The following is a 23,782-nucleotide window of genomic DNA, read 5'->3' as shown; positions in this document are numbered from 1 at the left end:
TGTTGTATGTGCAACGTGCGCTGTCATTGCTGGTAGTGTCACGTGAGCTGTTCAGTGTGTTGATGTGTAAATAAATCCTGTTCGCCTGCGGGGGGCGTATCAACCTCAACCTCCGTCTCGATCTCCTGCCTGTCACTCAGCAGCGAATGCACGCACCCACACAGCAGACGGCTAGTCTGTCACAAGCATTAATACCCTGTATCTTTCTAAACAAGGGATTTAGGGGCAGCTCCCTAATAAAAGCTGAGTGAATAAACAATAATTGTGTGCATATAGCAATTGTTACAGTTGTGTATACTTGTATTTAAAACAGGATTCATTTAACTGCCTTTTTACGTATCCACCCTTACTCTGGTCCCACCGCAGTCGGAATACGTGACAGATTACTGTACAGGTGTTTATTATTATCCTACCAGTTCTAGTATTAAATAATATTACCTTTACCTAAAAAATGTACTGTAAGTGCTACATATTACTTTGTTACAAGTACTCTTCAGTACACTTCTGTTTTCTTATGTTTTCTAATTAATCAACGTTTCCCATTCTCTGGATATTCCATGAATTGAATTACTCTGCTATTAATTCCTTTAAATGTGTTTTTTCTAGATGTGCCAGTCTCCATTGACAATCAAATTGTGCGCAGGAATGTAAAAAAAACTGACAGCGCAGTCTATCAGTGTGAAGCTTCCAACAAGCATGGCACTATTCTTGCCAGTGCTAATATCCTGGTAATGAGTAAGTATACCAAACTATACAGATATCAACATCTTAATAAGTATCCACTGCAAATCATGAGTATCCCAACGTGAAGTTCCCAAGATTCAGATTGATAAATGGCAGACGCACAACTGCTGCAGCCAAAAAAAAAAAAAAAAACACGCAGATTGATTCATTCCACCCCCAGCCAATCACGTCCCTACTGTGTATTTTGCAAATTATCCAATCTGCTGATGGAAGGGTGGACTTTCAATTTTGGAATATACTGTGTGTTAAATTCTCTGTAACTGCTCTTGTAAAGTAGCCTAGCTCTTTTCAACAGTGGTTAAGATGATTGCTTAAGGAGTGTGCGGCCTATGGTTTATGCACAGCATGTGCCCAATTTCACCAACATGCTGTTGTGATAATTTAAGTCTAAGAGGTCAAACCTTTTAAAATAGGCTCCAGGCAGGACCTGTGTTTAACATCTTACTGAGACTGAGCCCCCAACAGATCATTGCCCCCTATCAAAATTGTACTGCTACAAAATAACAGTATGAACAGTTACATAGTCTTTGACAGTTCTTCTTGGTACATCAAGGTCAACATCTTACAGTGTATCTATTTACAGTTTTATAGCTCTGCTTTTATTGCTTGTCCTTCTGTCTCTCCAGATGTTTTGGCTCTTAATAAAAATAAATAAAACATGTCCATTGTGTCTGAATGATGTTGAACATCTGTTCTTTTTATTTAAAATGACAAAAAATAGGTATTCATTATTTTAAATGGGTGCTGTTTATCGGGTTTAGTGCAAATAAAAGCTTGCTTTAAAGTTAATGTTACCCCAAAGAGAAAATCACAGTAGGCTTACACAGCCTGTTGGCTACCCCAGAGATTCGGTTTTTCTTCTGCAGAGACAGGGAACATGGCAATAGATCAGTTTTCTTCACAAACAAATATTAATTGTAAACGTGTGGTGCTTCAAGCTGGCAACAGCTGCCAGCGTGACTTTGGTTGTGGGTTTTCTGCCACTTCCAGATAGGATTCACAGTCAGTCCTGCAGTTTATCTTCTCCCACCATGAGGACACATTTTACTTAATAACAATCAGTTGTTTCCATAAACCTGCAGGGTTTGTGTGTGCATACTGAAGCTTATAAATTCTCTAGGCTATATTCTTATATTAAAATATTGATCATCATAATAGCAATAATAAAAAAAAAAAAAAAAAAAAAACTAGCAACCTCACTATATAATTCCCTCCACTTTAAAGAACTATTATTTACCCTATTCTAATGTGAGGTGACACACGACATGCTGTTTTCAGTGTATTGGTTTTCTTCACAGATCTTCCTCCAATGTTACTTACTGATAATAATCTGGAATATGCAGCAGTGGAAGGGAAAGATGTTCTCCTGGACTGCAAAGTGTTTGGATCACCACACCCTGTAGTTGAATGGTAAAGGACGACATGCTTGTTACTCTTGTAACTTACTGTGTACCGTACGCAATATAAGGGTGGAGACTTTACAGTTTGCCAGAAATGGTGATCATAAAAACATACTGGAAACTGTCTGTGTATAAGTTCTTTAAAGCTTCTCTACAAATAAGTCAATGGCTAGGAAATGTATCTTGAACTTGCAAGGCATGGCTGTATGCGCGAACATCAGCAGTGTGGTATGTGACATGTGATATCAGTTCTTTGTCAATGGGCCAAAATTATGAAGTCTGGCACATGCTATATTTGTGTATGCTGCTCATGCTGTTTTAATATAACTGAACCTGCTGAAGACATTTCTGTCAATATTGTTCTGCATAATTCATATATAGCAATGTCTGTATCACTTTTTATGAATCATATTACATTGACATCAACATTTAAATCTCCATTGTAACTGAAATGTTTTAAAATAATCTGTTACATTCCAAAGATAATCCTGCAGTTAACATCTGACCGTCATCTCCTGACATTGTTTATTCTGATGTGCATATCAACAGGGACAGAGAAGACTCAGCCTCTCCTGTTCAAGGTCCAAAGTATTTTATATATGAAAATGGTTCCTTGAACATAAAGAATACTATAAAGGAAGATTCTGGGCTGTATACCTGTTTGACTGGAAACACAGAAGGAAAAGCTGCAATCACTGCCATATTAGATATAAGAGGTATTTTTAATCTTGGCAACAAAAGTTGTTAAACTCTTCCAGTATTGATGAAATGTGCCATATTATTTTTTTATTTTATTTTTCTTAAAAGGTCACACTAAGTATCCATTTGTAAAAAAAAAAAAAGAAAAATATGAATGTGGGATAACAGTTTATTACAAACACATAATAACACTATGCTTCAGGTTTTTAATACATCGGTTACATTAATAACAGATACTAATGTGTTACGAAAAAAGTGTTTTAGTAAATTTCCTGTACTCCCCAAATACTATTTTAAGCATGAGCTATTATGTTTTTTTTTTTTTTTTTTTTTTTTTTTTTCAAATGAACACACATCTCTGAATGGATTTCAGATATTCCAATTCTATATTGTCTGGCTATGTCAATGCAACATGCATTGTATATCTGAAGAAAATACAAGATAATTATTATTTTAACCCACGTATATGCATTAGCATGGGTCGTCATTTTGTGTGGGTAAACATGATTGAACAACAAAGCAATGACTGTAGTAGTAACACTTACTGGAGCAGCCCCGGGCTGGGCAACGATGGCACTGTGCTGTAGGATAACATTATTATTATTATTATTATTATTATTATTATTATTATTATTATTATTATTACTATTATTATTATTATTATCATCTATTCACAAGCAATACAAAACTGCATAATAAAACCTTTTTTTTTTTTTTTGTTATGCTCTAGATGCTACACAAATTGTGGAACCTCCAGAAAATATAAAGGTTCTAAGGGGAAGCACAGCTCAATTCACATGTGGAGCAAAGTATGACTCTGCTTCCGCAAATGACTTCCAGGTTTCGTGGAATAAAGATAACGAGGAAATAACTTTTATCCACACAGACAACAGCAGGTAAGAACAACCACAGCTTATGTAGCTCATAATTATATGTATTACTTGTGTGGTACATGTGGTTTATTTACAGTATATTTCTGTTTAATGCACATTCCTCTCTCTTGTCTATAAACACATACTGTAGTTCAGCTATCGGGCATGTTTCCCTTTGAAAACCCACAGGCATCAGGTTTTAAAGTAGAAAAAAACTAGAGTTTTAATTAAAAAAAACTTGTAAAGTGTGTAATTTTCTCCAGCTCATTCCTAATGTTTTTGTGAAACTTCAGTTGCGTTTCCAAACTATGAGTTGACACAGAACACCATTGTGCTGCAGTGTTGAAACTGACTCTCCACAGGAGAGACAAAGCAAGTTTGTGATTTCAATCAGACATGGCAGCTGCTCACACATTTCTCAGCTGGGTTGCGGGGCCGCTCTCCAGGGAAGACACAAAATCAAGATGTTATTAAAGATGTCTTGCCACTGTCTGAGCTGTTGTTTAATGAAGAGGAGTGGAAAACGGCAGGTTTTAGTCCCAAAGGAAGCACACTGCTGCTTCGTCTCCACCTGTCATAGCAGGGCCCCACTGGTGTAACGAAATGGTGGTTTTACTCCTTGCTCAAAATAGGTGTTTAAACATACAGATTTATTTTTAATATAATTAAGAAATACATTAATGGTTACCATTAATTGCCCTATATGTTATACTTTGTTTTAGACATTTTTCTGTCCTTAAATTCAGATTTTATGTTGAAGATGGTGTGTTGCAAATAATCAACGTGAGTAGTGAGGATCAAGGAAATTACACCTGTGTAGCTAGCACTGCCTTAGACCAAGCTCAGGAAACAGCAGCGCTTATTGTCTTGGGTAAGGTTTTAAAACACTTCAAGCATTTGCTTTTAGTTTGTAGTTGTGATAGTGTGATCAGAAAGTAGTTGTAGTGTTGTAGCTGTATAACATTACACCAGTCACAACAGCACACCTTTATAATGTGGATATAAATAAACATTTTAAAATAAAAAATTAACTGTAAATATGCTGTACACCAGTAATTGATAAACCCAGTCCACAAAACTTTCATTTTAGTTTACTGTGCAAGTAAAAAAGATAATGATATTGTTACCTGTACAACTACATTTAAATATTATATTCTTTCCATGTGAAAAAAATACATTGAGTAAACAATTTGGCAAAACATTTGCCTACTTTAACTTGTTTGTAGTAGTATTAAAGGAACAGGCACATTCATTACACCGAACATTCAGATTTAAATATAACTATTGCAATATTCAGGAAAAGTACTAAATGTTAAACACTGATTTCTGGATTACATTATAAATGCATATTCTACATTACTTTAATTTTATTTATTTTTTTTTAAAACAGTATGTACTTTGTTATGTTTAGATGTGCCTGACCCACCAGAAGATCTGAAACTCTCCGAACCTAAAAACACAAGTGTGAGACTGAACTGGACCCCTGGGAACAGTCATAACAAGCCAATAACTGGTACATCAAGGCCATTACAAGTGAACATCCTGCTCTTCAACACCCTCTACTGAACACATTAAAAGCATTACAGAACACCTACTGTGTATAACATCCTCACTAATTAAGTTCACTCTTGAGCACTATGTTGATATTGTTGATGATCGTTATATCTCTCGGTACTTCAACACAGCAATGCTGCTGTTAAGACTACACTCTCTTGCTAAAATCTCAAATCCACATGTATCCATGCTTAGAATCAAGAATGACAAGATCAGTGTAATAACCTAATTCTTCACGGCTCCAGGCATATCTTCACAGCTTCTAAACCGCATAGTACAGGGGACTGCTACAATATATGCTACAGTGGTGTCACCATGCTTCATTTTTTTTTTCTAATTCTGTCTGCAAATCTTGCTTTTGTTACACACATGGGGACCTAACATAATATGTGTGTCACTCTTTAAATAGAATTTATTGTTGAATATGAAGAATCCAGATGGAAGCCAGGGGATTGGCATGAATTGGTCAGAGTTGCTGGGAATCACACTTCAGCACTTCTGAAGCTACATGGCCATGTAGACTACCAGTTCCGTGTCTCAGCAGTTAATGAAATTGGAAGAAGCCAACCCAGTGACCCTTCAGACAGATACAAAACTCTACCCAGAGGTTTGTTTTAATGGATACTGTCATTGTCTGAGCTGCATGCTATTTAGAATCGTTGCATCACAATGACACTGTGCTGCAATGATAAGATATGACCTACTTCATTTAAAAAAGGTGAAACATGATGTTTTAATCATGCTTTCTTGTACATATTGTTGGTTTTTTAGTTTTAACCTTAAATAACAGTTATTTTCATATTTCATCTCTTTATTCTGATATATTTACCTCAAGAGGATTGACAGATCCAGCCATTTGTACCCTCTTTTGCTTGTGTGTTGTCTGTTTAATAGTAATACTGTGCAGTAAATAACCATAGATGATCCATTTTAATAATTCAAGGTTTCTTTTTAAAAGCGCCAGAAAACAATCCAGGTGGTATCGTAATGGAAGGAAATTTGCCTAACGAAATTCATATTAAATGGGAGGTAAGGAAGCATATACATTTATTTAATGTATGGATTTTATCTTGGGTCTGCTAATATTGTACACGTGTATGTGCACACTTTTTAGGTCAGTAAAAATATTGAAAAATGCAGTATAGTAAACGTGATGTACAGCTACAGTAAAAGAATATTACTCTCAAAGTATAAATAGTAACATAGAAGTGGTGTGTGATGGCAATCACTAGCTGCAGCGTACTGGTGGTTGTTAAATTGCATTAAAGGTTTTCATATTATTAAACTCAGAGGTACCTTCTTTTTTGGTATAATTAGACCCTGTGTAAGAAGAGCGTGTGTAAAGGTTTGTGAGATTGCATAAAATAATAATAACTAAAGAAGAGTATCCATACATGTATTCTGTTTCTTCTAACTTAAAAGAAGAATGTTGCATGCATTCTTTCTCCAGCCTACAGTGACATCAAAGAGGTTACAGAATGTGTTGAATCTGTCATCATTAATGCCCACAGTTTTATGGTCTGTAATTGTATCCCACAGTGTGAAGCATGAAGCATACCCATCATATATATATATATATATATATATATATATATATATATATATATATATATATATATATATATATATAATTTGTTCTTTCAATTCCAATTTTGCTTTCAATTCAGCAGGTTGCCATGCAATAGTGCAATCCAATATGTTCAAGTAAAACTGTACTTCTCTTTTCAGCTCAAATCTACTAGTTTGTCACTGAGCATAACAAGAAAATAATAATAAATAATTTGTTGTTTTTAAATAAGGCTCAGCTGCATACATTATAACATTTGCTGTTCTCAGAATAACAGTATGACTTGGTAAATATTGAATAGCGACTTTTTTTTTTTTTTTTTTGGCTTTTAGTTTTAATTTAATTGGATTTTAATAATTACAATTAATTGTTTTCTGTTAATTGCATTATAATTTACTTATTTCTCTCAAGCATAAAATACTTCACAATGCTTTTCTACACTTTGACATATATATCAACCACATTTAAGAGATTACAGGAGTCATTTATATAGATCATTGCAGTGACAGATATTTGGCATCAACTGCAAGAGCAAACAGAAGCTAAGTGGAAAACAAGAAGGTTCAAGAGTGCTGAAAGGTTCAGAGACAACCTAATGCAGATTCTAAATGAGAAAAGCTGGGCAGAAGTTCAGAAATTGGTCCTAATATTTTTTAACTGATGTGTGACCTTTATGTTTGTGTCTAAGTGTTCATTTTAACCTCATCCCAGCCTCTGAAGCCCATTGAACAGAATGGTCCTGGACTGGAGTACAAAGTAAGCTGGAGACGAAAAGGAGTTGAGGATAACTGGAATGAAGAAATAGTAAAAAGGCATTCCTTCTTTATACGTAACACTCCGACATTTGAACCATACGAGATTCAAATCCAAGCGATAAATCATCTCGGCTTTGGTCCTGAGCCAAAAGTGGTCACTGGATTTTCAGGAGAGGATTGTGAGTGTATTTGAATTTGAAGTGTTGTAAATGTTTCCAATTGAAGAATGATCTTGCAGAAATGTTCCTCTTTTACTGCCCTAATCATGGCAACCTAGGTTCATGTTATCAGAATATGATATCGAATAAGCAAGTATCAACGATTTGAACAACACTGTATGTGATCTTAAAAACAAAAGTAAATGAGTTTACTCATATCGTGGATATACATAGACCTGAGAGTGTTGAGTCACGACAACCAAATGGTATAGGAAAAAAAAAAACACCACACTTGAATACAGTTTTTTATTGATGTCAGACATTTTAGTTGTAGTTTATTTCTGTATTTATAAATTCAGCATTATAGTGTTAAGTAGTTATGGATTGTACTCTACTCATGAACCACAATTAAAGTAGCATTCTTCCCCGTTAACAATAATTAGGCTTTACAGCCAACATTTTACACTCTGCTGTAGACTGGGAGGGCAGCTTGCTCCAGGCTTCCCACTAGCTCACGTTTACCTATTCATGTGTGGGGAGCCGTCACTGACAATTATATACACATTCACTTTGCATAGCTTGTGCCACCACTCCCCTAACCACACTGTGAAATGCAGATCATTCGTATCACTACTTTCACATCTTTAGCTGGTGAAGCTATTAAGATCACCGAAGAATAAACGTTTTGTATGGAAAATGAATATATTTGACATTGTATTGAAGATTTATAAGACCATCTGATGATGCCTATCACCATTTTCATTCTGCTTTTTTCAGTCCCAGAATCTGCTCCTCAAAATGTTGCCGTGGAGATCATGAACAGCACAGTAATCAAGGTCAACTGGTTAAGAGTTCCACAGGAGAATATCCGTGGCCATCTTGGGGGATATAGGGTGGGTTTTAATTTTTTGTTGTTTAAATAACTTATCTGGTAAATGATTGAGCACACTGCACGATTTCTTAAAAAATGTCAACAAAAAAGACACAAGCTGCATCAAAGATCGGAAATACTGCTTAAGATCGATCTGTCCAGTACAAGAAGGGGACATTTCACGTGTCTCTTGTTATTTTACTTATATTTACAAAATTTATATATATATATATATATATATATATATATATATATATATATATATATATGTGTGTGTGTGTGTCACACTGATGATGAAAGTAGAATGTATTTAAAAGGTGGGCATAAAAAACTGAAATATTTAGCCATTTAGCATTTGCTGTTTTTCAGGTAATCACTTAACTGCAGAGAAAATTATACATTTTTAATGTGACAACACTTTTTTCTGCTTTAATAAATATCATGTTTAGTTGTGGAATATCTTGAAATACCTATTTTTACAGTGATACAAATACAGCATTAGTTATATTTGTTTAATAAAACACATTGACTTGTAGTGGAAAACTGTTGCCCCTGGTGAACAAAACATGACCAACAGCTGACGATAATAATCAAACTTTGCTTTTGAGCACTGCATGGTCCCTGTAAAGAATAGTTTGGGAGGATGGATAGCTCCAGGATTATGCCACTTTACCAGAGTCATGTCACTACCTCAGGGAATGCATTCATGATATTCTTTTGACCTATTTAAGCTCCTGCATTTATTTAAATTGATTTTTAATTTGTAATTTTTTTAAGTCATGCAAAGACGATGTTGTGTTTGTGTGTGTGAGGACCTAGAAAAAGTAAAGTCCAAGCACCAAAACAAACTACCATCCATGGTTTATAATGAAAATTCCACCACCTATTTAAATACTGTAGATGCAAGGATAGACAGGTATAACCTATAACATTTTCCTCCCCCATGATGAACATTCCACATTAACCCGCTTGTAGCAAGACATTTTTTTTAACTAAATACTGGACACTTTGAGCATATCTTGTTACAGGTTCACTGGTGGAAGGTGAGAAGTTTGCTGGAGGAGAAGAGAGGGCATAGCGAAAAACATTCTTTGACATTCCCTGGGGACAGAAACCATGGAATGGTTCCAGGACTGAAACCTTTCTCTGAATACAGTCTAATCGTTATGGCTTTTAATGGGAGAGGAAATGGACCAGCAAGTGCGCCTTTCACATTTAAAACCCCAGAAGGAGGTAGGAAAATATTTTCACATTCCAGAAACAAAAGTTACTTTGAGATAATATATTGTTGAGCACACATTATTTTATAGATTAAAAATACACTATTAAATACATTAATAATACAAAAACAATAATATTTAGAATGTAAATCTGGACAAAAGCAACATATAAAGGTGAAACAATAACCATAGGTGTGCAAGATGCTGCTGGATAAAATGGTTTTTGAGGGGTTACAAAATCCCTTCAATACTGTACTATGTCTACCCATTACACGATAACAAGCATGTTTCTAGAAGACCAAATACATTTTAGTTTAAGGTTATCTGAATGATATTAAGTGCCATCTGTTTAATGCGTTCCAGTTCCAGAACATCCTGCTTTACTGAGAGTTGCAAGTTTCAATAAGGATTCAATAACTCTGTTATGGGTACCACCACTGGAACAAAATGGCATCCTCACAGGACACATGCTGCAATACCAACTAAGTAAGTGCAAGTTAAAATGTTCACATCCAGTCTGTGTATAAGGTGGGATTAGCTAACACAGTTAAATGGTTTGCTCAGTATTACATCGCTGGTGAATTAGGCAGTAAAAGTGTTGACAGGATTAACCAATCAATGTATTTGGGTATTGCTTTTAATTGTAGTGTGATGATTAAACACGGCCATTAACCCAGATTTTAACCTCCACAGCATCTGGTATCATGACTTCTCCTGAGACTTCCCTAGCACCAGCTGTTGCCAGAATACTATAAAGCACTCTGGGAACGTAACATTATATTTATTACTAGTATTTTTTTATTAAAGCATAGTAGAAACATAATTGAATGATAGACCATGCAAATAAAATCCCATCCTTACATATGGGCTAAAACAGACCAGATAACACTCCAGCAAGAAAAAACAAACAAACTGGAAAGTAAAAAAAAAAGAACAATACTTTGTTGTGTTCCCAGGAGTGTATTTCACATTGATTTCTTTTGAAATGTCTTCAAGGCAAAAATAGATACCAGTGAGACAGAGATGAAATAGTTTAAGTTTTCCTTCTGGCGGGGTCTTGTCAATTTCTGATTCTGATCAAAATGAAAACAGCAAGCTACAGAAGGCTGTGTCAGGCTCTGCCAGCACATCCATTCTAGCCTGTAGGGCAGCATGCAAAATGATGAGGCTGTCCCTCGAGATCAAGATCAATGGCATGAGCTCAGCTTCAGGAAATTCTTACACCCAATCCAACAAAAAATACCAGGGCAAACACTTGCAGTGTTTCTGGGTTTCCTTTTCAATACGCCTGTTAGAATGGGACAGTCTTTCAAATAGACATAGACCAGACACTCTTGGAAGAGGAGGAAATTAATATATATATATATATATATATATATATATATATATATATATATATATATATATATATATATATATAAACAACATTTTATTCAGTTTGTCTTTCTTATTTTCTTCTCTATGAATAGATTTGTTTGTAAATTGCAGTACATTGTTTACGAATCTTTTGCATAGACACCCTTTTCTATTCCTTTTTATTTAAGCTAGTACTTTCCCCATATGGTATTACTCTGTAGTCCAATTTATGTTAGATATGCACATTTAAACTGCTTATAAAGCAGGAAATATGGATACTCCCAGCTGCTGATACACTAGATCCGGACAGCTGAAAGCATGGGGAAAAAAGCATGGAAGACAAATGTATAAATCACATCATCGTGCAGTATATGCTTTACAGGTCTTTACATGTACAACCAGTGTTACTACACTTCAAGTTGTTACCTGAAGGGGGTAATTCTGTCTTCAGAGTAACATTGGTGAAACAGGTGAACAAAGGTTTGAATATTTACTTTTTTTTTTTTCTATAGTGGATAACGGTTATTTCTTTTGCCTTTATTCCTCTTTGCGTTGGGGCATTTTACAGTTTACCATATTTGTATTTACCTTATTATAAGACTGATGTGCTTTTCTGTCATTTTCCATGTTTGCTGACAATTTACCATCATTTCACAATAAGTTGCAACACATTTACCATAGTATGCCATAGTAAATGAAAGACACAGTCAGATTCCTGGGCAATATATGGCATTTTAGTAAGATTACATTATAAAATGTGGCTATTAACCCTTTAAATGAACACATTTTCATGAAAGGTGAGTGACCGTAAAACTGACTCATGCATTAGTTTGCTACATCACTCAAATTAGGTATTGACAATTGTGTAGTCAATGGCAGAAGTATGTTTGAGTCCTAGCTTACAGGCAAGGCTTTTTTTTTTTACGCTGTGGAACCAAAATAGTTTATTTTGCCCACTACATGAACCCTATGAAGTCAAATAAGTTTAAAACATGAAATATACAGCATAACATATCTTCACAAATCTGTTAACTACAATGAAGTCTATTCGCCAGATAACAACAGTCAGTTTAATTTGCCTTACACAGAACAAGTGGTTTGGTGTAAAGTCTTACTGCTTGGGAAGTCCTAGCTGTAAAGAACAGTAATGGGAAAACAACTTAGTCATGGTCAGAGCACCCGGCTCCATTAGTGAAAAGATCTTTTTCAAAACATCATGTGAAATGCTTGATGACAGACTAAATCAGGGTTGGAAAATATTAAAAGGACAATGAAAATACAGTACGGGAAAAATAACCAAAACTTCACTGTGTCTAAGATGCCCTTCTGTTGTCTTAAGAGAGAAGTAAAATGTATATGATGCCTTCAGTACGTATCTACAAGTGGCAACTGAACAGCTACAGAATAGTTTGGTTACTTAGCACTGCTGTTAAGAATCCTCATTAAACCACATCATGTGTTAATGGTAGTGATGGTACTGGGGTCTCATGTCTTCTTGTACCTCAGTGCAAAGGTTGCCTGCACTCTATCCTTACTTCCTATAATAATTTACAGACTGAATCAAAACAATGACTTTCCTAAAAAAATTGATCAATAGCTGCTAATGCCCTCTTTGTCTGGATATGTTCTTTAATTGCCATCTTCTTCTGCCTCCTCTTCCAATGATTTAACAGTCTGCGATGAGTGGAAAAATACAACAAAAAACTACAGTAGGTGGCAATATGTTCCTTTTCTCCTTTATTTCAGTTAATGACACTGAAGAGCTAGGCAACCTGCACAACATCACCATCTCAGACCTCACAGTGACCAGGTGGAAGGTTGGGGGCTTGGAGGCGAGCAGCAAGTACAAGTTCTATATGAGTGCCTGTACCAGGGTGGGCTGCGGAAAACCAATTACAGAAGAAGGGATAACCACCATGGAAGGAGGTAAAAGGAAAGAAGGGGAGATCAAAGCTATACGAAAGCTGCCAAGCTTGTCATATTTCCATCATTGTACCACTATATTCACAGGCATATCATGGTGGGTGTGCCATTTATCATTTTGATAAATGTACAACTATATATTGAATTGACAGTGAAAACTAAAACGCAGAAATACTCTGTTTGGAACAAAGAACACACATCTAGTAGATGTAGAGTAGAAACTGCAGTTCTTAATTGTATGGAAAAAAAGCTTTCTCAGTGTTACAGCTGACTTGTTCTGTAGCAAAATGAACAGGGCTTTCAAACCTTTTTTTAAAGATTGCATATCGAGCTTTTTGTCACCTGATTTCTGTCTCATCTATTCAACAAGGATTTCTGCAAATATTTGTCATACCGGTACCCATTAACTGGTGTACACTATGTTAACCTTGATGACTTGCATTGCAGTTTATTAAACTGGGGATTTTTAAGGTTTAGGGCCAGCATTCATTTTAGGATTAGGGGTTACGCACACTGTAACTGGTTTTAAAAATTAATCCTGGTTTTGAAACGGCACAATCGTTTTTATTTTCATTTTAGATATTGCTAAATGGTTGCCACTTGTATTGCACTTGAAATACAGTCATTTAGTTTGATTATTTTAGAGAAAGACACGCTAAAACATTAGACCCCTAGTGTAATATCCTTCACGCTCCTAGTAATATACTTTTTTGAATGACAAAACAATATTGAAATTAAATACATTTCTGACAGAATTTAGCAAAACAATATCAAAATATTGTTTAAACATTTATAGCAGAGGTGTTTTGCTAATCTTTTTAGGTCACTGTTATCTCTCTGTACTGCATGTTTCTTGTACTTCATATTACCTTCTTTTAACCTGTTGCAATACATGCATGGTATACAGTGTAGCGGTGGTATGAACTCAACTATTACTTTTCAACCTGTATTACTCTTACCTTTGTTTCTTGATTTTACTTCATCTGCAGTGGTGGCAAGTGATACAAACTCCAGTATGTGGTTTTCAATTTCTTTAGCAGTAGAAAATAACAAAATGACTCCCACCTTCACATAGTAGAATGAACTAACCTCTTTGTGTTAGTACCCTCATGCTTCAAACTTCACAATAATGATGGTATTCGCCATTATCCCAAAAACAGCAAACTGTGTCTCCATGTAATGCAATATAATCATCATTACAGGCCTGATGGTATAATTAAAACATAATAACCATATTTAATTTAAACTTGTCTCTCAAAACAACACTGTAGCTGTCTAGTACTAAATGAAAGTCAAAGAACACAGAGATGAGCTGCACAATAGGCAATTACATATTTTTAACCCAGAGTTTAACGCTGGTCCTATGTTAACAGTAAACACTACTAGACATAAGTGCAGCACATGCATATTATTGTATGCATAATGATGATTTATTTGAAATTACAATACATTATTGTATGCAGAGTTATTTGCAGTATTTTAAATTCATATATTTTAAATTATATGCCATACGTTTTACTAGAAGTGTACAGTAATTCTAAGTGTATTGTGGTATAAAACACTAATTTGGTTGCAAATATAGAACTTGTATGCTACTAATCAATACTATCTGATGTAGCTTCCTTGGGTACTAATATTCCTTCTAACCTAATACTGAATGCATATGCTCAAAAGTCTATCTCTGCTTTTTTTCAGGACACACGCCTGATCTTTCTATTCCAACTACCACTCTTTCCCCAGTTGCCAATGTCTCTCTGTCTTCCATAGGTATTCAATTATATACAAACTTCCCTAAATTGTTTGTTCTGATGAAAAAAAATAAATGCTATACTGCTTATTCAGGCTATAGTTGTAAAATGACTACCAGTAAATTGCTTTTTAACATTGACCGACTCAAGTAAGTTAATCAGGGGGTTTGTAGAAGATCAAACACGGGTCAAACTCTCAGCTGTCCAGTGTGCTTAATATTATTTTATCTATGCACTCTGCTGATGACCTGTTTTGCTGTGTTTGACGCCAATATTTGTATGCTACCTGGTAATGACCTGAGATTTATAAACACCATCCCTAAATCAGTAACCCATGTGGGGAAGGCTCAAACCAGAGCTCTCATATTGCAAATTTCACATAAGACTTGGGAGAACTGATACAGAGATTAAGTAGTTTTGGCTACAGAACCACCACCAAGTACTATGATATCCTAGTTTATATAGGCAATACAGCAATGCTACCATACAATAAAAGACTTGTGTACTTTATTTGTAAATTGCAAACACACACACACACACATATATATATATACAACACACACATATATATATATATATATATATATATATATATGTATGTGTGTGTGTGTGTGTGTATATATATATATATATATATATATATATATATATATATATATATATGATATAATATATATCTATATATATATAAAGGGGGTAAAGTGACGTCACGATTTCACTGCAGTGCTAAAGTGCTACGTTTTAGTAGCTTTATATTTGTGTTTTCAGAAGCTATATAAACTGACATTGAAGACCAAGATACGATTTTTATTGTTTAAAGGAGCAAACCTCATTTATGTAGAGACTTCAAAAGAATGTGTTGGTACAGTAGGTATAACTCTCCTACTTGTCAGATTTACTTGCTCTGAAAACGAACATCTTTTCTGATGTCTCTTCCTGATAAGGCATCCTGCTGTGGCAGCAGCAGCTTTCAGCAGGATTTCATTTCAGCGAAAACAGGAAGATGAAAAACACTTACTGAGAGTTGGATGTTTTCAGTTTAAATCTCATGTCATTGTGTGCTGCACCTGTAAAGTGATTCAATATACAATACTGGTAAATAACACCATACAGTATGTGTATTACAGTATTATTATTATTATTATTATTATTATTATTATTATTAAAAACACAATCAGTATGCTGAAGTGATTTCAATCCCTTAGGAATATCTATGTCTTTCTCTGAATACAGCAACTGAAGAGTAAATATTTCCAATACATAGTTCAAAGACAAGCAATTTGCTGGTATTGGCCATTGAAAACAGACATTTGTCCATGTCATTTCAAAACATGTCTTTCAATCCACTCCACTAGGGCTTGGCAGAATATACCTATTGTAACACAAATGCCATTAATTAAATCATGTGTCATTTATTTCTAAATTACAGTACCTTTATATTTCAGCTTGTATGATATCAAAAACAACTAAATTATCAACATAATACTGCATTAAACATGTTTAATCTTGCAATCTGCTGGTAATTTTCTATGAACCAGCAGGCATGTATTTCCTAGCTTTTATATAATTGTATGGTAATTAAAGACCCTGCTGTTCGCATTACATAATTGAACCATAACTGTCCTAACTTTCCTACTAACGATAATCTACTAACACACTTGCTTCTCCTCTTTCCTTCTTGTTCATTAGAACCAGCCTTACTGAACATTAGTTCTTCTGTCAGTGACACCAAAGCTAACATTAGCTGGATTACTGGGATGGCACAAAAGGAATCTGAGTTTTACATTGCATATATGAATAATCGTAAGCCACTGTTCCTTTCCACGTTATTGTCTTTAGTTTCTCCACTTCCTATTAGCCTGACTTACGCTAAAGTAATGATTAAGAAAATGGGAATTATTTTGTTTTTACTCAGTTGTATTTGTAAAAGTATTCTGGAATAATTTGACATACTTTTTTTTTTTTTTACATAGACCACATCAATCATGACTCCTTGGATGATGTATTGAATAAACTGAACATGTATCCTGTCAGTACATTTAATTAGCCACTCAAATGAATTTGTGTCCTTGGCTAAAGAAAAAGTCATTATAATACAGTCTTTTTGAATGACATATTACAGAGCAATAGTGTTTGTATGTTTTTAAAACAGTGTCCCATCTTTGTTTCCATACTTTCACACTGGCGTTCTTGACAGAATGGTAGAGCAATGCTCTTTGAAACTCTCTCCATTTTGATTTATTTCTGATAAACACCATCCAGGGAATTGAAATGGAAGGGTTTGTAAGTTTGGTACCATTACTATAATATCTGGCAAACAAGCACATAATGTGAGCATGACAAAACGTATATGAATACTGTAATAATCACTAAACATTCAGCGTTTCCTTGGCCATTAATACGCTTGCTGGATTTTGAATTTTAACAATGCAAAAATAACAACTATTTACTATTTAATTGGTTATGCACCTTTCATGCTGTAGGTAAAGGTAACTGGAAGATTTCAGAAGCAGTAAATATTTCACAAAATTTCCACATCATTGAGGGGCTTGATCCTGGATCTGAATATACAATCCGTCTTATGACTAAGAACTGGGTTGATAATACTAGTATTTTTGAAGATGTGGTCGAGACCAGGGGGAAAGGTGAGGAGTTAACCCTGTTTAAAAAGGCATTCTTAGAGAAATGATCAGTACCTTAAAAAAAAATTTAAAAAAAAAAAAACAGTAAACTAGATACTAAATATTTGAAGTATAAACATTTACAGGATTATCAACACAGTGTAATGTATGAATGAGAATTGATTTTCTCCATTAAAATTAATATTTTGTATTGTATAAAAAGTTTACCTTGGACTGGATCATGTTTCAAAACATTTTGTAAACCTTACATTGACAAACTGGAAATGAATTTGCCAAAATAGACTAGATTCCAGTTCTGTACCTACAAGTGGTAGAACGACATCTCTTTTGCCAGAGTTGTTTATGTAGGTGCTTTTTGGCTGCGTTTGCTATGACATACTACTGTTGTTTTCCCTTCATTGTTCTTGTGCTTATATTTATTCTAATCAAAATCCTTTTGCAAAAGGGCCATTTTTGCATGACCTGCTTATGCTATTTGCTTTGGTAGCTTGGCTTATATACACAGTGAAACCCTCTGAGTGACACTAGTTAAAAAAAAAAAAAAAAAAATTATGAGAAAGAAACTATCTTTAATGCTTCCACCCAGGTTGATGAACTTCAGAGTTAGAAAGAACTCAAGTAAGAATAATTTGTCTTATTGATTATGTGAGGATGCCATTTATTTTAAACCATATGTTGACATTTGATTACAATATTTCATCAGCATTCAAATACAAAGAAGCTATACATAATGAAATAAAATCTATTGATACAGTTGAAATAATAATCATGGTATGTTGCATCCAACAGCTTATGCAGGTATCTATGATGGGATTTCCACACAAGGATGGTTCATTGGCGTGATGTGTGCTGTAGCTCTTCTTACCCTAATTATGCTCATTGCCTGCTTTGTACAGAGGAATAAAGGCGGGAAATATTCAGGTATGTGTAAACTTTTCATTTTGACAAGTACGCTTTAAAAAATGTCTTTATTTGAATATCTTTAGGTTATTTTTGTCTCAGTAATACAGTTGGAAAAAGTGCCAACATTTACTTTAAGGGTTAAGCAAATATTCGAAAGAAAATATGCCAAAATTACAAAACATTTTGTATTTCAGTGAAAGAAAAAGAAGATTTACATCCAGACTTAGAATCCCAAGGAATTAATGAAGATACTTTCTGTGAATACAGGTAAATCTATATTTTCTTAAACTTGAGTTTTATTTAGCCTTGAATTGTGTTTTCTGTGTAACATTAACACTTTGCATTGTTTATGCATGTTAATCGTTTGCATACTGTTCTTACATATTTCTTTTATTTTGAAAGCAAACCTTACATAAGAGTTTTATAAGGACCATCACAGACATCCAAGCTCCAGTCACATTATCATCTAGGTAACTTGAATGTAGGTAATAAACAACAACTGATGCTGATAAAGTTGTTATTTATGTTTCATTAAAGCTGTTGTATGTGTTTATTGTAGTCAATATTAGGTAGTATAAATCTACACTGTTGAATGGTAAGCAGTTGCATCTTACTACTGTAAATATGTATTGTTTATTTGAGAAGGGTTCATCATACTGAATGTCATTTTATTAATCCATAAATGGGTATAATTTTACTTGTGTACTCGTGGACCTCCAGGGGGCAGCACTCACTTAGCACAGTCAGTAGATCAAAGACTAAACTTACATTTTAGTTTATCAAATCCAACAGAGTCAAAGTAAAGTCTGCATCATCAGAATGAATGTTTCCATTCAAGATTCAAGTTGTGTTTTTACTGTAGTTTTCTTATTTTAAAAACTTCCCACATAATATAATATTTTCATCTAATACAATCCAAATCCCATTAACACTGTTGGCATCTTTGTATACAAGTACTAAAAACGGCCAACATCTCGAGTTGTACAAAGAAAACAAAACCTTTTGTAAAGTGTAAAAATTGTAACACTCTTTATTGTTTTTCACACATATATTAAGTGATAATGATGAAAAACCACTAAAGGGAAGCCTTGAGTCGCTGGATGGAGAAATGAAAGCTGCAGAGAGTGGTGACAGTCTTGCCGGTTATGCAGACGAAGAACATGATCAGTTCAATGAAGATGGCTCTTTTATTGGAGAGTATGCTGCACACAGGAACAAAGGGCCAGTGGGGGTGAATGGAAACTCAAAAGGATTACATCCAGTCACTGCATAAGGAAATGGACACAACAATTATTTTGTGTCACAACTGTAGACAATACAGTATAGTGAACGGGAGGTTAAAACATATTCTCTAAAGAACAATTTCAAATGAGAAATCTTAAATATTACTATTGTGTCACACTGCCATTTCAAGTTCACCGTATGGCAAGTGCCTGCATACTGTATGAGACTTGGGATAATTGTTTTGAAATTTATACATTTGTGGTTTGTTTTATACATTGTCTGATGAAATATAAACTACTTTGCTTCTACTGTTTTTGAAAATGCAACACTCTTCATATTTTGATCTTAAGATAAAAGTAACTGATATCTTCTGTAAATTGATGTATGACTAAAGTGAGAAATGCATGTGTAGCCTTTTACTGTCAATGTCATATGTAGCTGAATATATTTTATCCAGCTCCACATGTATAATCCAATGCCTATACATAGCAGTCACGTGTGCATCACTAGATATGAAGACAGTACTGATCTGTTGCAGCAGAAATGTAATATGTAAAAAAGAACCCTGATTAGATAAAGAAATGTGTTATTGGCAATTATATGTACGCTACATGCTACTGTAACACATGCACTAGTAAAAACTAAGAAACAAGATTCCCTTAAATTTGAGACTTAAACATGTATGCCAGTAGTTCAGAAATGAAGTCTAGAGTTAATGTTTTGATTGAAAATGTCCTTTAATATAACTACTTAAAGTTACCAAGTGTTTAGACTTTAGAAGCAACTCAAATGTATTTGTGTCAAAAGGCAGATAATATTTATCTGAACCCTAACAGTATGTTTTAAAAAAAAAGGCATATTTTGTGAAAGTCAGGGGCGTGAACCAGGGCTTCGCTATTTCCTAATTTCACCTGTCTGTCACCATTGACTGCGTATTTAAACCCAACCACAGCTCAGCTCTTTCTCTTGCGTTAGCTTTTTTCCTCCTCCTCCTCCTCCTCACTTTTTTCATTCTTTCACTGTGTCGGTGATTCTCATACACACACACACGCACACACACACACTTATGTTATTTCAAATTTCTGCCATAAAAACAAATCACTGAAAGCTTCCAGGGTTTTAATTTGTGTTTTTAGTATTGTCACATGACTAATGTACTGCGCAAACAATTTCTCATTCAAAAGACTGCAATCTCATTCAATATAAAGTGGACACACAGAACACACAGTCACTATATATATATATATAGTGTTTTATATTTTATGGTTCTGTGTTAAGTTGAAACATCTGCCTAGCTTGTGTCTGCCAGTAAAAAGAAAAGAACACATTGTAACATTCAGGGGCATGAAATTATAAACATTTCAACAAATCTTCTCAAAAGGTCAACCTGTACAGTGTATATTTCCTTTCTTTAAAGCTGTTATCAAAATGCATGGAACTTGTTGAATAATTACAGCTTGGTTTTAAGTACAACTACTTTGTCTTTTGTTAAGTGTGACAGATTATTTTATTTATTTTTTTTTTTTTAATTCAAGATTTTGCAAATGTGTCATTTGTGATATTCATTGCAGAGAACCCAATTGACATTTACAGATGTCATGTGTTCATTTTAGAGAAAGTCTCTCTCGACAGATTTTGACAAGAAACAGCTTCTCTAAATGACAAACCCTTAACATACTGAATCCTATTTTGCCAGGTTGTCCCATTTCTTTTCTCCCTCTATGGTATGGGTGTGCAAGCAGTTGAGATTTAGCATTTGTGAAATCTGAGACGGTATGTCATTAGTAATCTGTATCTTGTATTACCAAAATTTCTTGCGTTAGCTTACACAAAATAAATTATGGAAACAACTAAAAAAATATTGTTCAATTGACAATCAAATCAATAGAAATGCGTGGGATTGACAGGTGTGTTTTTGATAAGAATAAGATGTTGTCAGAACTTGTCAGCTTCGGGCTTTTTTGGTACTAAACATGCCATTGTCCAAACATAATGGAGGTTGTTTTGCCACAAAGCAGAAATGCATTGCTGATACTAGCCAGCTCCAGATACCTCCCATTCCTATTGCCCATTAAATTCAAACTAGAGTGATAGCGTGACCGATTGATTGAGCTGCATTTGATTATTGAAAAATGAGTGTAGCAGTTAACGAAACACATTGACTTTTGACATTGACACAAAAAAAGTGTCAGGGCTGAGTGGACCCACATGCTGTTTTCAGAAGCCTTGCTTTTGCCAGGCCATAATGGGTATCAGTCCTACATTGGTTTGTTTTGTCTGATTCTGTTGTGGCGGTAGCATACTATTTTCGACTATTTTCTGAAATCTGTATCTGTTTTATCGGTTGTTGAGTTTTTTTTCCCCCACTACACTTTTTTTTTCCTCCAGAAAATACATGTTGATGATAATATTAATTAAAATGTGGTGATCTGGTATTGATCTGTTTGAACCCAATTTTAACCTGGTCATGCATTTTCAGCAGTCATTTCCCCAATCAGAGGTTGTTTCATACATTCATCTTTGGAATAAGCTTTTTTTGTGGGTTGGATTTAGTAAATAATAGTTTGATCTGTCCTGGCAAGTAGCAAAATAACAGGATTGGGTTTTATTAACTGTACAAGGCACCTGTTCTGTAGTTAAAAATGACCTTGCACACCCTTACTTCAGTGGAAAAAAATGGTACTGTTGAACCAAAGTTTTTTTTTTTCTTTTTTTTTTTATCCTACTTGTACAATAAGATTTTCTTTCATTACTTGTATCAAGTTTAACATTGACCTGTTTTTATAATTTGATTTTTTTGGCATATCTTGGTATTAAAGGAATCAGCAACTGAAAAAAAAAAAGAAAGAAAAGTTTGATATTGTACCGTGGCATCTGATAAAGTTGTGAATAATAGCATCCCAATTCATATTTGCCACTTATGTTTGCCAGTTTCTATTTTCAACAGCCAGTACAATGTGGTAGTTTAAAGCATGAAGCATACTTGATAGACTATATGTTGCAAGCCTTTCTATGTGTATTTTTGCATATTGTATTGTTTTATTTTAATAGTTTATTAATAAAGTTCCCAAAATGCATATTAGGTCTGTATACTATTAATTGTATGATACATTTCTGTTACCCAACATGTCGATTCAGTACATGGCTTCCAAAACTAAGCTATTTAGTGCTATGGAGGCAAACTTTGTCTCTTAACTCTCAATAGTAGAAAACAACTTTAAGTTGAATCCACTGTCAAATGCAGCATGCAGACTCTGTATGCTTACTGTTTTTCCATCTCTCCAGTGGGTGGTCGCTCAACTTAAGTGCAGATGACAAAAAGATGACTAATTCTGACCTGTGGATTAAAAGCAATTTCTTGTGTAGTCACTATATGAGAGCTTAATTCACCACTGTCTTATTTAAGAAGTAAATGCTTCTGGTGCTCATTTTATGTTTTTTTTTAGTCTCCTGTTAGGTATATGGTATACAGTGCTTATCTTTAAATTATTGTTACCGGTACCTTATGCACTTGGGAAGATCAGAATCCAAGATTTTTAAATGGTAAGCAACCCCTTTAGTATTATTATTATTACCACCTAATAGTTACAGTCTAGATTTAACCTGTTCTATATGACCGTTTGTTCTTCATATAAATGTTCCTTTAAATAACTTAAAATCAACAAAATAGTTCCAGAGAAAGACAGAAGGAAACATTGATTTGTATAGAATCTTCTAAACCATTTTTCTACGTTTAGCTGTACCACATGTTCTAAGTAATGCACATTTTATTGGTCCATTAACACCCCAACACAGATAACTTCTGTATTTCTTTCACTATAGCTTTGTTTCCTTGGCTACATTAAAAATGAACAACACTGCTCAGGAATACAGGCCATTAAGGATACATAGTGTTAGCCAAAGATGTAAGGAATCCCTTAGGGCGCAGATAGATGGGGTGTAGTGGAAGATGGATATGAGATATTTTATAAATGAACTTGAAAACCGGTCAATAAGAAATAATTTGACCCCCTAAAGGAGCAGAAAGTCAACATGCTATGAAATCTCTACAAGTTCTTCACAAACTGCTGACTTGCTGACAAAGAAAATACAGTTCAATGGTTTAAACACAAAAAAACATGTTACAATGTAATGTTTTAATTTTTC

General features: G+C 34.4%; 1 protein-coding gene across 11 annotated transcripts in view; it reads left to right on the top strand.

Moving 5' to 3' along the window:
* Positions 1-22,703, top strand: part of LOC121329026 (neural cell adhesion molecule L1-like protein) — a 64,856-nt gene extending 42,153 nt beyond the window's left edge. For 4 of the 11 annotated variants that reach the window (XM_041274231.1, XM_041274230.1, XM_041274227.1 and 1 more), the window contains 20 exons: positions 607-735; positions 2,043-2,154; positions 2,694-2,860; positions 3,574-3,739; positions 4,462-4,586; positions 5,127-5,228; positions 5,679-5,876; positions 6,228-6,298; positions 7,548-7,770; positions 8,527-8,642; positions 9,649-9,853; positions 10,204-10,326; positions 12,943-13,122; positions 14,109-14,132; positions 14,815-14,886; positions 16,557-16,670; positions 17,351-17,512; positions 18,299-18,430; positions 18,607-18,679; positions 19,469-22,703. In XM_041274231.1, coding sequence (XP_041130165.1) covers positions 607-735; positions 2,043-2,154; positions 2,694-2,860; positions 3,574-3,739; positions 4,462-4,586; positions 5,127-5,228; positions 5,679-5,876; positions 6,228-6,298; positions 7,548-7,770; positions 8,527-8,642; positions 9,649-9,853; positions 10,204-10,326; positions 12,943-13,122; positions 14,109-14,132; positions 14,815-14,886; positions 16,557-16,670; positions 17,351-17,512; positions 18,299-18,430; positions 18,607-18,679; positions 19,469-19,685 — 2,711 coding nt within the window. In that variant the 3' untranslated portion in view covers positions 19,686-22,703. Of the gene's footprint in view, positions 1-606; positions 736-2,042; positions 2,155-2,693; positions 2,861-3,573; positions 3,740-4,461; positions 4,587-5,126; positions 5,229-5,678; positions 5,877-6,227; positions 6,299-7,547; positions 7,771-8,526; positions 8,643-9,648; positions 9,854-10,203; positions 10,327-12,942; positions 13,123-14,108; positions 14,133-14,814; positions 14,887-16,556; positions 16,671-16,840; positions 17,513-18,298; positions 18,431-18,606; positions 18,680-19,468 lie in introns of those variants that run through there. The other 7 variants (XM_041274238.1, XM_041274233.1, XM_041274229.1 and 4 more) reach the window with 6 other exon arrangements.
* The last annotated feature ends 1,079 nt before the right edge of the window (positions 22,704-23,782 follow it).

The sequence above is a fragment of the Polyodon spathula genome, chromosome 16, assembly GCF_017654505.1.
Source record: "Polyodon spathula isolate WHYD16114869_AA chromosome 16, ASM1765450v1, whole genome shotgun sequence".
Lineage (NCBI taxonomy): Eukaryota > Metazoa > Chordata > Actinopteri > Acipenseriformes > Polyodontidae > Polyodon > Polyodon spathula.
This window is presented reverse-complemented; position numbering and strand designations above follow the sequence as displayed.